The sequence below is a fragment of the Tauraco erythrolophus genome, chromosome 1 (genome assembly GCF_009769465.1).
Source record: "Tauraco erythrolophus isolate bTauEry1 chromosome 1, bTauEry1.pri, whole genome shotgun sequence".
NCBI lineage: Eukaryota > Metazoa > Chordata > Aves > Musophagiformes > Musophagidae > Tauraco > Tauraco erythrolophus.
The window spans coordinates 22,741,411-22,756,170 of NC_141465.1; the positions used below are offsets into that span (position 1 = coordinate 22,741,411).

General features: G+C 40.8%; 1 protein-coding gene across 1 annotated transcript in view; it reads right to left on the reverse strand.

Annotated features, from left to right (window-relative positions):
* ROBO2 (roundabout guidance receptor 2) overlaps window positions 1–13,215 on the reverse strand; it is a 442,630-nt gene extending 429,415 nt beyond the window's left edge. Inside the window, exon 1 of the mRNA XM_086631322.1 lies at window positions 13,161–13,215. Coding sequence (XP_086487448.1) covers window positions 13,161–13,215 — 55 coding nt within the window. The remainder of the gene's footprint in view (window positions 1–13,160) is intronic.
* Between the last annotated feature and the right edge of the window lie 1,545 nt (window positions 13,216–14,760).

Consider the following 14,760-nt stretch of genomic DNA (forward strand, 5'->3'; position numbering starts at 1 on the left):
TCATTATTCACCCATACAGTGCCAGAATTTATTTCATTCTCATCATTGTTCTGGAAATACCAAGTGACCTAGTAAGACATCTGGTCAAAAATACTAAGAGGAATGGAAGAAATTTGTTTCCAAATTATGTATCTACCTTTCTACTTTGCAAATTTATTGCAAATTGGTTTTAAAACAGATTTGTAACTTCCCTAACAGTGAAAGTTGTAGTCCTCAGGGCAGATACAGCTGAAGGTGTTCTCCATAAGTCAACAGCCAGCCTTTGTTTGAAGATGAAATAATGTAGTTTTCGTAGTGTTACAGACTTCTTTCTCAAGCTGCTGACCACACTGCCTACTACTGGACGTTTTGTGCATCATCTTGGCTTCCCGCAAGATGTCTAACAGAGAACAGGTGAAGCTTCTTACATGTTAACCTCCAGATTACAGCTCTATGTTTAGTTTTAAGTCAACCTCTTGAGCTTTCTGCAATTATTAAAAAAATCCCAAGAAAAAACAACTGAAAAAAATAACAAAACTTCCGTCTCTGCATTAGCCTCCTGCATTGCCAAACACTCCAAAGACAAAACTGTGGCTCCACTGATGCCAATGACAAAACTCCCAGGATCTGTTGAGTCAGGATTTCATAAACAAGTCACATTGACTACAAAAAATATCATTTGTTTTTCAATACAACTAGCATCAGCTGTGAAATAAAAAGAAAAAAAACCCACACCCTTAAGTTTTCACATGTGTAATCTTGTATACATCTTTCATGTTTAGATTATATACACAAACCAGAAATAAAGTCTTCAAATAATATCAAGGATTTCAACAATAATATCAGCACAATAATTTCCTTGAATGCCATTACTATTTGGTTTACATCTATGTAGTATCTTTTGCCTTTTAATTTTAATTGTCTGTTTATAACATTGAAAAAAAGACATCAGCTTCGACATTGAAAGTTTATTGCCCATCTATGCATGGATATTTTATAACTGGATAAAGTTCAACTGTTTGTAAGAATAGGAAACATAACAAATCACTTACAAACATAGTTATCTCTAATTGTCTCTAAACCGAAGGCAAGGATTCTCCATGTGCTTCAAAACTAAAAGGTAGACTTGAGACATGTTTAAGCATTCAGGAATGCACGACTTTCAAACTTCACATGAAATTTGGCTTATACCTGTTAACTTCTTTAATTTAGTCAAAGCACTTTTTAGGGCTGGCAGAAGATTCTGCCTCCACAAAACTTTATCTATGCATACAGAATTCACCAAGTAATCCTGCCAAAAACAAAGTTTCTTATAACTATTCCTCCATCGCCAACACTGCCTTTCCCCCCAACTTTTCCTGTTATTTCAGTCCTTTCATTCTTCATATTCAAGCAACATGGTTACAAAACAGCAATCTAAACCAAGCAGAGAAGAATAAGGTGAACAGAAAAAAGCTGGAAAAGACACTAAAACGATCAACAAGAAAACAAGATAGAAGAAAGTATTCAGTTATGAAATGTAAGGAGGCGAGCTACATGAAAGAAATGTGGACAGAAGTAGCAGCATGGGGAATGAAAATCTGTAAACATAAGAGCATATTTTTCTCCATGGCTAGAATAAATCTAGAAGTTTCAACTCCAGTGATTTCTGTGTAGTAAGCTAAGGCGTCTCATTTCCTGGCCTATGTAGAGGAAAATGTTTCAGAACTACAAACGCAAAGCACTGACGGTGAAGAGATTTCGTGTTTGAAACTTTTCTAGCAGCTACACACAACTTTCCTTATAGCAAAAATCTAGGAAACAGATTTAACTGGAGAGAAAGACAGAAAGAATAAGAAATGGCCATAGATTTGTTTCATATCATATGACAGGAAAAGCGTACGTAAACTTGCCTTCATTCCTTACTTCGCCACTTCAACGCTGTTGCTATAGCTGGTCCTTACTTAAACAGGTGTTTACTACTTAATCCAAAAGTAGTTTATTCTGCAAATGAATTGGGCTCTGAGAGACAGGTGACTTCTCTGCAGAAAAGATGCTTCATTCAGCACGTTAAGTTGAATGAAGATGGAAATGAAGTAACAGGAAAGTCAACTTGAATGTCACCATGCAACAATTACGTTTCCTCCAGTTTCAGACAGGTCCAGAGCTACAACTTCTTTCCTGACTCCTTCCTTAGCATATTTAGACTCCCAGAAAAACATATAGCTGAGGACAGAGGGAAAAGATCAGGGAGGAGAGGCACACATCAATGTTTCACTGTACCAGTGTCTGCTCCCTTCTAGCCCCTGTCCCAAATTCAGCAGTGCTGAATCACACTCTACCTCTTTTCTCTTCCATAATGCAGTACAGCAGGACTTTCAAGTAACAGGAAAGAAAATTGTTACTAAAGAACATATTCATGGTCTGTGACTCTACCATTCTTGTCCTCTTGGACCTCAAAAGTTGCTTTGCTTTAAATGCAAGTAAAGAGATGCAGCAGCAACATCAGTTCAAGTTACTCCTTCTTCCTTCACCATTAACACTAGCACACCTCTCCCACCGTCAACTGTGTTCTTAGAGACAAGATCTCATTCTCCCTTCTGCCACGGAGTTCCTGAATGGTACTGGGCACATCCTTTATATTAACAGTTAATCTGATTTTTGCTAACCAACATCCACATGCAGTGACAAAAATGTGTCTTTTCCCACGCAGTTCTCAGCAGGAAGAAGGACAACAGCACTTTTGGGCTGACACTGAAGAATGACTGAGGCAACATCTGCTGTAATTTATGAGGCAAAAATCCTTGGTCTCAGCATTTGCAGCTTTCATGGAAGAAAGTGAAAGCTTGGTCATACAGTAGAAGGTATTTAAATTACTCTTAAAGTCCATGTGGATCAGGAAGAAAAAGAAAAAAAAAAACACAAAACACCAAACACAAAAGAACCACACACTCATTCCCACCCCCATCAGCAGACTGCAAGATAGAGCCAGTTCCCTGTAATTTAACTTACAACTCTTCCATCTTCATCTTTCCCCAGGGACAAATTCAGCCCTGACCTAAACTGACACAAATTCCATTAAATTACACTGGGACTGAATCCAGTACTGCCAGGTCACCCAATGCCCTCAGAAACATGGGTGAAACCTACTTTGTTTGGGAATAAAAAAAATCAGTAAAAGTTACTGCACTATTTTTCCAATTATATCGTCATTGAATTTCTCTATTATCTGCATGTTGCTAAATTGAGTCAACAAGATATTCTAAATTGGTAATGAGACCCTTAGCCATTCACCACTTATTCCTGTTAAGGAATGATGCAGAGGCCTGCTCCGTTCACAGGCAGTCATCTGTTTCTACAGCACAAATTGCAGTTCTTTGCAGTCACATGTTCTATTTCCTCATCAATGGAACTCGGACACAGGACCTCTTCAGCAATCTTTCTTGAGAGATAGAATTATCCTTTTAAGACTGCTTTTAAGGCTAGGTTTCATTAAACACTTCAGGAAAGAATATATTGTCTATACACTCATCCTCACTCAGTTTCAAGTGAAATCTGCCATAACTTTAGTGATTTCAATAGTCTATTAATATAGACAATATTGACTAATCACTTATACCTGTTCTAATATCTAGCTACATAAAACCAAAACCAAAACATTTTCAACTACAAAGGTTTAAAAGTTGCCAGCAACATCTGGTTGCACACACTTTCAGATCATCATAGGAGACGACAGTAAAGTGATTCTTGCCAGAGTACACAACTAATTCAAAATGCATGACTTCGTGAAAAAAAACGTTTCACAAACTAGAGCAAGAGTAGGACAATTATTAACAATTCTCTCTAATTTTAACAAATGCGTATAACATTACTATTTGAACTCTCCAGACATGCTTCAGGATCACTGTATATGCTGAAGTTCGACAGTAGTTTGTAAACAACTTCAATATCTTGCTTTAAAACTGGCAGGACCACTATGAAGACTTTCTATGGACCTTCTAGTCTTAGCAAAAACCAGAAGGTATCAATCATTCAGTTTTAGCAGCAGCTGACTGAAGCTATTCATTGAGTTGTGCATTGCTACCACTGTGGCCCCATGAATAAGTCTCAAAGTCTCCCCCTCCTTTTTTCTTTCCTCTAAGTGGGCTCTTAACAGCACAATTTTTTTCCACTCTCTGAATGGCTTTGAGAGATCAGCTGAAAAGAAATGCCATTAGTAAAAACAAAAGTTTTCAAAGAAAAACTGGGAACAAAGTGGACATATTAGAGACAACTTGTGATTCATGGCCTATACTGTGCTTTGCCCCCGTCTTTACCTCAATACACTCTCCGGTTTTACTGCTGGGTAAGAGCAGGGCAGAACTACTGCACTTCTCCTAGCAACCAAAAACCACTTAGGGAAAAAAGGCATGTTGTCTGCTGAAAGGGAGAACAGAGAAATTTGGGGTCATACAAAGCCAGACATATGTTCTTTTGCATTTTATCCTAAACTGAGCAGTTGTCAAAAAGGATTCAGTAAATAATAATAAACAGTTCTGTTTTACACAGATTCATATTTAATTAAATATCTGTTTGTCTACTTGTCGCACATTTCATTTTCTTTTAATTCAGTGTTCTAATGGTTCCTATTACTGTTTACAGTTTTGCCTTCAGGGACATAAATTCTATTCCTTACAGTTTCTAATATTATTTTCTTTCATTATAAGTGTGTAGAGATATAATTGTATCTCCACATAGATAAAAACTTGTTTTTTAAAAAAGAGTCTAGATGTACACACAGGCAACTATTCTTAGAGGCTTAAAGATAACAGTACTAAAAGACAATTTTATCATAGGACCTCCCTATTCCAAATGCTGGGATTTTACCCCATGAGACTTGATCTTACAGAAAAAGCTGTCTGGTCTCATTAGGTAAACATCACATTGCACAGTTTAAGAGGATGAATAAAATATATGCAGAAGAAAAAACTCAGAATTTTATAATTGAGGCATACATCTGAACAGGTACATCACATTGACTATCTTAAAAATCAAAGCATCGTATTTTAAAATCCAGTTTGGTAACAGAACAGATGAAATTGACCAAGGGTAAAATGCAGCCTGCACTATTTCTGTTACTTTTTTCCACTGAAAGTCCTTTGTTTAATGCTGTTGCCTTGACAAAGACCAACTATTTTAGTTAGCTCTTTAGTTTCTCTTACATATCATAAAAACATATACACAAAAAATCCAGCCACTCTATCACAGCACTTCTGCAATGCATCAAGTTAAAGCCAGCAAAGACCTTAGTTCACTGCATCAAATCACAGTTCAGTGTTTTCTTGCAGCCACTCCAAACAAATCTGACTCCAACAATTTAACAGAGAGGTTTATTCACTTCATGGATAAGTGACACAGCAGCGATAAAAGCCTAAACATTTTGTATATAAACCCACCCTCAAATTATTAGGCATCAGCACTGTCATGTTAAGCATAACAGCAGTGTTTTGCTCCCCTTTTCACTCCCTATGATGTCTGACCCAGTCACAGGCTCTGCAGCCCAGCTCCTCGGCTCAGCTCTTTCTTCCCTCATTCTCTTTTTCAAAATGGGGTAGTCTGGTAATCCATCAAGCCACGGACCTGGAATCAGGCTACTATCCCACTCATTCTCCCAGCTTACTGTGTGACATCTCTTACCAGAAAACTATCAGAGCAGGGCAGTGTGAGTGTACACGTACATGCAGGACCAATAAGCATCTCCAGGTCTTGAAGGTGACAATGCATTGAGCACAGTATCCCATCTCTGGAAAGTCAGAATAAGGATGTGTCCACAGACTCTTTTTCTGCAGCCTCTGCTATGGAGTGACAATCCCAAAAAGAAGATCAAGTTGACTAGGGAAAGGAAATCCAGGTGAAGAAAACATACCTTTTCAAACTAGCTTCTAGTCCAACAGCATTGCTATGCCATTTGTATTTTTCATAATACTGATACAAAAGAAATTATAGCCCATCTCTTAGTTACAGAGTTCTCTTTAGGATACAAGATAAACGTTAAAATTGACCACTCCTTTTGCCAGGATGAAGTCATCTGGGCTACAGGACATAGGGACTTTGAAAACTGCACAGAATTACAGCTTGAGAAACCATGATTACAGGGCTCATGCATCATTAAAATACTTCTTATGACTACTTCTTGACATTTTCATTGCAGTAGAAAAGTACCTCTGGTACCCCGGCATGAAAAGTTCTTCCATTCACTATGAATGAGAAGCAAGTTGACTGATGTTAGTTACCTGACATTTTGGGTTTAAAAGGTTAATTTTTTTTCCACTCAGTTTCTCTTACAACCAATGGCAAGTGATTAATAGAAGTGAACTACAAAGTTTACTGTGTTTTACAAGTTGCTGCTGGCCATTTATTCTTTATGCATTTGTCCAATCTGCATTTATGACAAGCGTATTACAGACTCTTCTTGCCTTGGCACACTACACTGAAGTTGTATAGGCAATGTATAAATCCAAACTAAAACCATATGCAGCCACGGACATTATGGCATTATCATCTAGGCAAACTCTGATGAGTTAGATCATATTTCAACTCCTTGCATCCTCCTCTTCCTACCAGTTCATTTCCATATATCAGGCCAAATAAACTATTCCCCCAAATAATCGGAGAAAAAGCTATAAGATAAAATAAAAGTTAGTTAGAATAAAGCATAAAATAGTAGAATGGCAGGCCACTGTCTTTCACTGTAGTCAGACTGAAGAATTCTGCTGGAACTGAAGGAGTACAAGAAGACTCACTGACAAGAAGAGCAATTCCGCAAATAAACATCACATGTCATTAAGTTTCTCCAAATCAAGCTTGGAATGGTGTCTTATGCAACAAGCACCCGAAAATGATAGCAAATGAATTTGAAAGTGCTTTTTGTCCTTCCAGTCATCACCCACACAGGTAGGTAGAGCTTAATGAGTACCCCCACAACTAGGACAGACAAAGAACATTAAGAGTTTGCAATAGAACCTGGATGCATGCAATCTCAAATGGTTCCAAGATACACACTGGAATCATTGGAAGATTGCTGACCTTCAGTTATCAGCAAGCCAAAGATACATTGTTTCCTGGTAGAAATATCACAACAAACAAGTAACTTTATCATTAAGCAGAGCAAAGCTGCGTGGGTTTTACTGACATTGTTTTGTAGTACAACTAAGCTCGAAGATAAAATAAACACAGGGAAGGATGTTTGCAAATATATCTGGAACAAAACCAGAAAGTTAGCTCAAAATCCAGTTCAACTGATGCATTAACTCGCAGAGATCTGCAGATAATAACCACTATTTAGTGAGTTTACAATTTGCTTAGCAAAAGCTGGGGAATAGTCGTAAAGACTGCAAGTTCAACACATGTGCACGAGCTGCTTCTGCCAGAACATTGTTTAAATTAACGTCTCCACATCACGTTTGTCCGTAATACAAAGATGAATCTCAATTAGGCTTGGCCACTAGAGCACAGCAGCTCAATATAGGTATCAGCAGGTTATTACATGGGTACTACTGGTTAGTTTGTCTATTGTTGTTCATGTATTTATTGATGAAGGTTATTATTTTAATACAATTAAGAGCACATCTTGGATCTCTTCCATGGCAGCAAAGCCAAGATAAGCTGTAGAGATGGAATTAAAAAGCCATTTCTTTCTTCATGAACTTCTGGCTTGAAAAAAAATATTAAGAATGCATATCATTACATCCACAACCCAGCACAAGAAGCACCTTTCTGATTACAAAAGGATACTCTGTACTAGTGAAGAGAGCACTACAGGAACAAGCAAGGAGTAAGCAGGACTCAAGCAGCAACATGCATTTGTACCTTCTAGTATTTGGAAGCTATCCCCACAGAAGGATGTAGCAACAATCCAACTTCATCTTGGATCAAGGTCACATTACATGAAATAAGATGCAAGCCTTTACTTGCAGTAAGTCAAAGTATTATCACCAGCTTTCAAGGTCTTTCAAGGTCAACACAAAAGACTCAGTAGCAAAATTGCTAGGATTTCACTGGTGCAGAATCAGGTCTTAAATTAACGGCTCCTTGCTTAATTATCCACAATAACAAGTGCTAACCACAGGTGATTAACAATTATTTTGTTAGGAAAAGGGTTCGAGGTGAGGACAACACTGACAACTCAATCTGCTTTCTGAACACGTAACTTCAAGGGCAGAGGGTCTACAGTTTGCATTGCACAGTAGAAGGCAGGTGTGAGAGTAAAGATGGTAAGACTAAAACCTACATCCACAATTCTTTATTTCCGTGCAATTATTTTGCATTCAAAGATCTCACAACCAACAGTCCACAAGACTAGTCCTGTATAAAAGGTATTTTCAACACTTTCTCTGAAGTAGTGATTCAAGATCAGATTCTGTATTCTTCTATGTACCAAAATTTAAAGGATTTTTTTTTGGAATAGACAAGGCATGCGTACCATAAAAATGCAAGAGCAAGAAAGCTTAGATAACACTAAATGTTCTATAAAAAATCAGCAGTTATATGTAAAAAAATGTCTGTTCAGTCAAAACCAAAAAATCACATTTATTTATTTGGCAAGAGTAAACACTTTCTTCTGCACACAAAATAAATATACTTCTATAGAAATGTAGAAAAGAGCACCAGCAACCCAGCCTCTTGGCAAGAAACAGCATTCATACTAAGCACCCTCCACAAGGTTGGTATGAGAGGTGGCGAGCCAGATGGCAGCCACAGGAAGAGCAACCTCTGCCATGCCAGCTGAGATAACAGATAAAACCTGACAGCAGTGTTCCTCTTAGGTGGCTGAAACAGAATGTACAGAACCTGTTAGCAATCTATGTAGCCGAGATCAATATTTGAATAGCAATTAAAGGGTAGCAAACAGCTAAAAAGCCATTGCATACTCTAGAAATTCCCACTAAATGTCTCAGGAGTGGACAGAGCATGCCTTGAATTTAGTGCTATGATCCTACATGGCCTTGCTACAGAAAAGCAACTCCTGGAAACAGAGTTGACTGGACAGACTAGCCAAAGCTTCCATTTCCTCTCACTGAATTTTTTTGGCATATCTCTTTGATGCTTTTTATGCATCTCTAAAAAATCTACTTAAATCCTTTTGTCTGCTTTTAAGGTTACAGATCTTTAGACTACAGTGCTAAAATTTATTTTTCCTTAAGCTACATCAATCTCATCATTCCAGAAAGTTCCTAAGGGAAGGGTTATTGTAGTAAGTGCAACTCACACAAAACTTTAAAAATCCCTATTCTACCTTTTCCGAAAGAATTGTGGCATAACAGACGTTTTGCAGCGTACCAAATTTGAAAGGAACAAAACAAATTATTTGTATTATCACATTACTTTTCAAACATATCCATCTCTGGAAGTGCAACAACAGGATTTTCTCATTGCCTGTCTTTTGCATACAAATAGACACTGTTGCAATAACGACTTACCAGACAGGAAGTAAAGAAAGCAAAACATTAAGACTAATTCAGCAAAATGGTTTGCCCTGGGCATAAAATCATCCCTATTCAGCAAAGTTTTAAAGCATATGATTAACTTGGAACACATGTTTAAATTCTTACTAACTTCAGTGAGATTCTGGATAAGTGATGGAGGCACACTCTTAAATGCTCTGCAGAATCAGGTCCTACGGAAGAACAAGCTAAAGGAATCAAAAACGCAAACTCTCCACTTCAGAATTTTTCTCTTAATGCATTAAAATGCACACATTCTACAGAAGCAAAGGTTATCCATCAACAGCAAAACTCACATGAGAGATCAAGACCCTGTCAGCTCAAATACTCACTGGAAGAATATACTTTAGCCTTATATGTAAGCTGAGTTCTCTGATAGGCAACCGAGACCTGCACAAGGCCACAGATGTGTAGCTCGCTGGTGTGAACAAATAAAATGAATTTTTTAAAAATAAAGGCAAAGGGAAAAGAGAGGATGCTTGAGCCACCCCACTATTTCACACGCATATTCTTCATTTATAAGTGCTTTTCAAATATACTAATATGGAGATAAGAAGCTGCTTTTACAGAATTATTCTCACATATCTTTAACACCATCACACATTCAAGAGCACATCACTTGCAGTTTTCAAGGGACAATGGCTAAAAGCCAGCCCTGACATAAAAGGTTGTCATTTTCACTGAAAGCACATTCCTCCCAGGGCAGAGTTTGGCCCGCTAAAATTAGTGGTCTGTGGTAGCATCCACACACCTGTGTTTTGTGAACTTTTCTGTTAATATTAGTTCTTTCAAGCTTTACTAATGATTGGAAGAAAGATAACAAAATCACATAACAATGCAAGTAAAATCAATTGAATGTTATTAAACAACCATGTAAGTAGTTGTTTTAACTCCAGTAGCTAGTGTTCTATTTTATGGTACAGACTCTGCCTAGTGGAGTGGGTTTTTTTGTGGTTTTTTTTGTTTGTTTGTTTGATTGTTGTTTTGCGTGTGTTTGATTTTTGTTTGGTTGATTTGTTTTCAAGAACGGTAACCAAGATAGATAGCTAAATAAACAGAAAATTACAGTTATTCCCTGAACAGATTGCAAGAATATGGGCAGGACTACAGGAACATCACAATAATTAAAAATATAAATATATATGTATGCTTTCTGCTATTTTCATTGAGCTTTGCAATTTTCAGGTGTCATAAAAGCATGAACAGAGAAAATAACTTTAGAAGAGAAAATTATCATTTTGATATACACTACCAAGAACTGTGTAATACCACTTCTGAACCACTAAAGAAAACTCATGTCACAGGGAAAAGGATGGCTGACATGCCTCAAATGCTACAGCATCTCTGTCTGGACCAGATGCCAAGAGGAAAAAAAAAAAAAAACACAAACAACCAAACCCAACAACAACAAAAGAAACCTCAAAAATAGAAATGCACTAAGAGGTAACTTTCAAACATAGAAAACAAACCAAGGACCTGTTAAACAAGTGGTCTGTTGAGTTTTGCCTTTTTTTCTTAAATTAAAGCATTACATATAGTGCTAATGTTGATGTATATCTTTTCAAAGCAACTGGTGATATATGTCACCCTAAGGTGTAATTGTAATTACTATGCTCTTAAAAAGACAAAAGTACTGCGTGCCAGGCTTGCACACCAGTATTTCTCCAAGGCTACTTGTTAGTCATTTCAACAATAACAGCTTATCTCCACTCTGTCATGATGTGCTATCCACGAGGCTCTTTATTTATTTAAGAGAGTTAATGTAGGCAAACTTGACCATCTCTGAAATATCTTCCCACAAAAGAGGAGGATCACATCTATTCTGGGCAGTGGCAGTTCCTTGGCCGTTTTTGGTTTGGTTTTTTTTCCCCCCCAATGGTCCAGCTCTAAATTAGCTATGAGCTTCACCTGCACCCCCCGCCCTCATCCTATAAGGCTAAACCAGAACAAAGGTTGTACTTGTGTTCCCCATGACAAAACCAGAATAAATTACGTCTTGCTCCTGTCGTTCCAGCAAGCTGGTTAATTGCATTTGTTTCATATATCTCCAAACAGCCTGGTACATTAATTACATTCTGTAACACCAAGCTCCTCTGATTCACTCTGTCACTTCCACTGAGCACTTTAATTGTATTCCTTCTAGCTACATACAATTTTAAACACTTACTAATAATTACATTTCTACAGCCTGATGTTTTCAGTTTGTATACAAAGATATCTCCAATACTGGTGGTCTTAAGGATCAAACTATGTTACAGTAGGAAAAATAAAGCAAACAAACCAAAATCCGCCAAAAAACTACGACCATGCTGATAGACGTAAATGTTTCATTAAACCCTTTCACAGTTAGAACTTCTTACTGTTTAGAATGCACATACATTATGCAGAAATATTCTTGTCAGCGTGCTGAACTTAAACTACATAGCATATTGTGCAACCAACGTAAAACTGTACTTGAATGCCTCCTTTTTCTCCTCTGTTTTGCCTCCTTTCTTGCCATGGAGTGGGGGAAGACGACAGGAGCGGGGAGAAATATCCAAAGCAGCCTGCGACTGCAAACAATAAACCTGAGCCCTTGCTTTCAGACCGACACAGTCAACGCTGTAAGCAGTAGCCTCCTGGAACCAAGTTTGCTCTAACGGACAGGCAAAACCAGCCAGGGTCCCAGGCATTAGACTCACCCACAGCCTAAGAGACTGTTTAGAGATGCAAACACTCAATCCTAGGAGGACTGCCAAGCGTTTGGTCCCAGCACACTCACGTAGAGCTGTATGCTGTTACAGACGCTCGCTTCTTAGCCGTGTGCCTGAACTCCTGTAATGCATCCAACGTCTATGCTGCAGCACAGCGCCAGCCCCTACTTTTTCTGAAAGACCATTTACCCTTGCACTGAAGTTTCCGCCCTACTAAAGCGTACTTCCCCGAGATGCTGATGTATCGGTCCCCGTCCATTACCTGAAAACCGCAAGTGCTGTAGACCAGACCCAAAGAGGTGGGGGAAAAGGGGAGAGGGGGGATAAATCCACCCTTTCCCCCCAAACGTTGCTAAGCTTCATGACAACGCTCCCTCCGGAGGAAGATAATGGGAAGACCCTCCCGCCCCACCCTCGAGCCGAGCCCCACGGTGGAGGGGACCCGGCAGCTCCCTACCTGCCCGGCCCCGCGGGGGGGGGTGGGTGGAGGTGACACGGGGCAGTGGGTGCTGTGCTGCCCCCGCACACACACGCACCCTGCCTGTTCCAGCCTCCGCCAGCGCCAAAGCAGCCCTTTAGGGACTCTGGAAATTCGCCAATTCGCCTCACCTGGAGCCGAGGCAGAGCTAACCTATTTATTTCATCAGCTGCAGCTCCCGGTGGAAAGTTTAACAATAGAGGAGGGCAAAGTAATACCAGCTACAACAGCTGTTTGCCTTGCCTTTCTCCTTCCCGCTTCCCCCCCCTGAATTTAGCACCGTAGTTTTACTCTTTCCTGGCTACCTCAAGCTGACATTCTTCCATTCATAAACTCCTTTTGCATTAAGTTAGCAGACGGGAAGGACTGCTTATTGGAAACATATATTCTCCCTCTTCCCCCTTCCAGAAATACCATTTTTGTACCAGGAACAAACTTAAGGCTGTGTAATGTTAAAGCTTATAATGCCGTCCATGTGCTGTCCCAAATCAGATTCAGATGAAGGGGAATTCTGCACAGAAATGGCATATCTAAAATAAGCGAACTTACCATAGACTTGAAAGAATGCAAATCCAAAGAGCAGGAGTGGCGTCAGCAGACCCATTTTGACATATTAAAAGCAATTCCGATCGCTTGCGAGACCAATTCCACAGAGATCCAAAAAAAAAAAAAAAAAGTATCCAAAGCCAGTAAGAGGTAGGTCCAAAAGTTTTCAGTTTCCTAGCAGCTACTTAAAGTGGAAAGGGAAATCTTGAAATCAAAAGCTGCAGATGGAAAGGTCTTGAATGTGACACTTTTAGATCCATACAGATTAGAGCAGCGAGCGAGCTCCGAAGGCTTCTGCTTTGCACACACGCTCCTTCCTAAATTTCCACCAATCCAGCCCAAGCAGAGAAATTATTCAAGTGTGTCTAAGACTCTTTAGGATCCCCGGCAATCCAAAAGCAAGCTCTTTCTTCGGAAGACAAGGAGAGACTGTGAGAAAGGACCTGATTCCTAGAAAGTGCTCCACAAACTTCCCGGCACTTTGCAGGAAAATCATTGGCTTGGTTTGGCTATTTTGCCTTCCTCTCGCCCTCCCCCTGCCCCTTTCTCTCCCAAATCAGTTCAAGCTGCGGAGTTTCTCACTTAACTTCCATAATAGGAACGTCTAGGCGATGTGCTACACGAGGGGAATCGGCATCCCCTCAAAATAAAGCCCTATCTATCCCCTGCACCTCCCTCCTCACGGAAAACCCGAGCGGAAACTGCTCCAGGGCAGTAACTCCGGCGCGGTGCCGCTGCGGGCGGGAGCGGCGGCGGGGGTGCGAGCGGCAGGGGGTGCCCCGGGGGCCTCCCGCCGCCGCGGCTCTCCCGGGCGGCCGCGGCAGCCCGGCCTTGGCGCTCCGCTCCGCTCCGCTCTCCTCCTCTCCCTTCGCGCCGCCTCCTGCCGCCGCGGACACACCGGCTGGCAAGGAGGGAGGAGAATGAGCGCGGCTCCCGAGGCTGCCTGGGGAAGGGAGGCTGCGGGGTGTGGACTAAACCACTGCGCTCCACACCCACGCGTCCCGCTCCTCCCGGGGTAGGGAGATGGGGACGGCGATGTAACTGGAAATCAGGCTCGCGGCGGGCAGTGCCCCCCCCGCTACAGTTGGGTATAGGTAGAATTTACGTGATTGCTCCTCACCGCTTCCCGTTTAACGGGCAGCTAATTTTTCGGTAAGTGATTTCATGGAACTGTTCCCTAATTATTCATTCCCTCTCTCGCACATACACAGACACTTGGGAGTAAGACCCTTGAAAGGATCTTCCCCAGAGGTTTCTCTGCTGATCCGCTCTGTGGAAAAGGAAGGAAAGGTGGCAAATAAAATAAAATGAAATGGAATGGATCACGCGTGACCTACGAAGTCCGTAGGACGGGCGCGGGCTTGCTCGGCCGAAAACCGGGAACGAGCAACCTCCCTCCTCGCGCCTCCCGCGCCCTTCCCTGCCCTTCCCCACGTGCCCCGGCTGCAGAGCAACTCCCGCCAGCGGGAAAGTTTCGCGGAACCGACCGCGATCCTCGGAGGCTGCCGGAGGGTGGTGGGGGGGGGTGTGTGTGCAGCTGAGGAAGGAAGACAAGAGAAAAGGCTGCGCCGCCCCCGAGGAACAAGGGAGAGCAGCCCCTGTC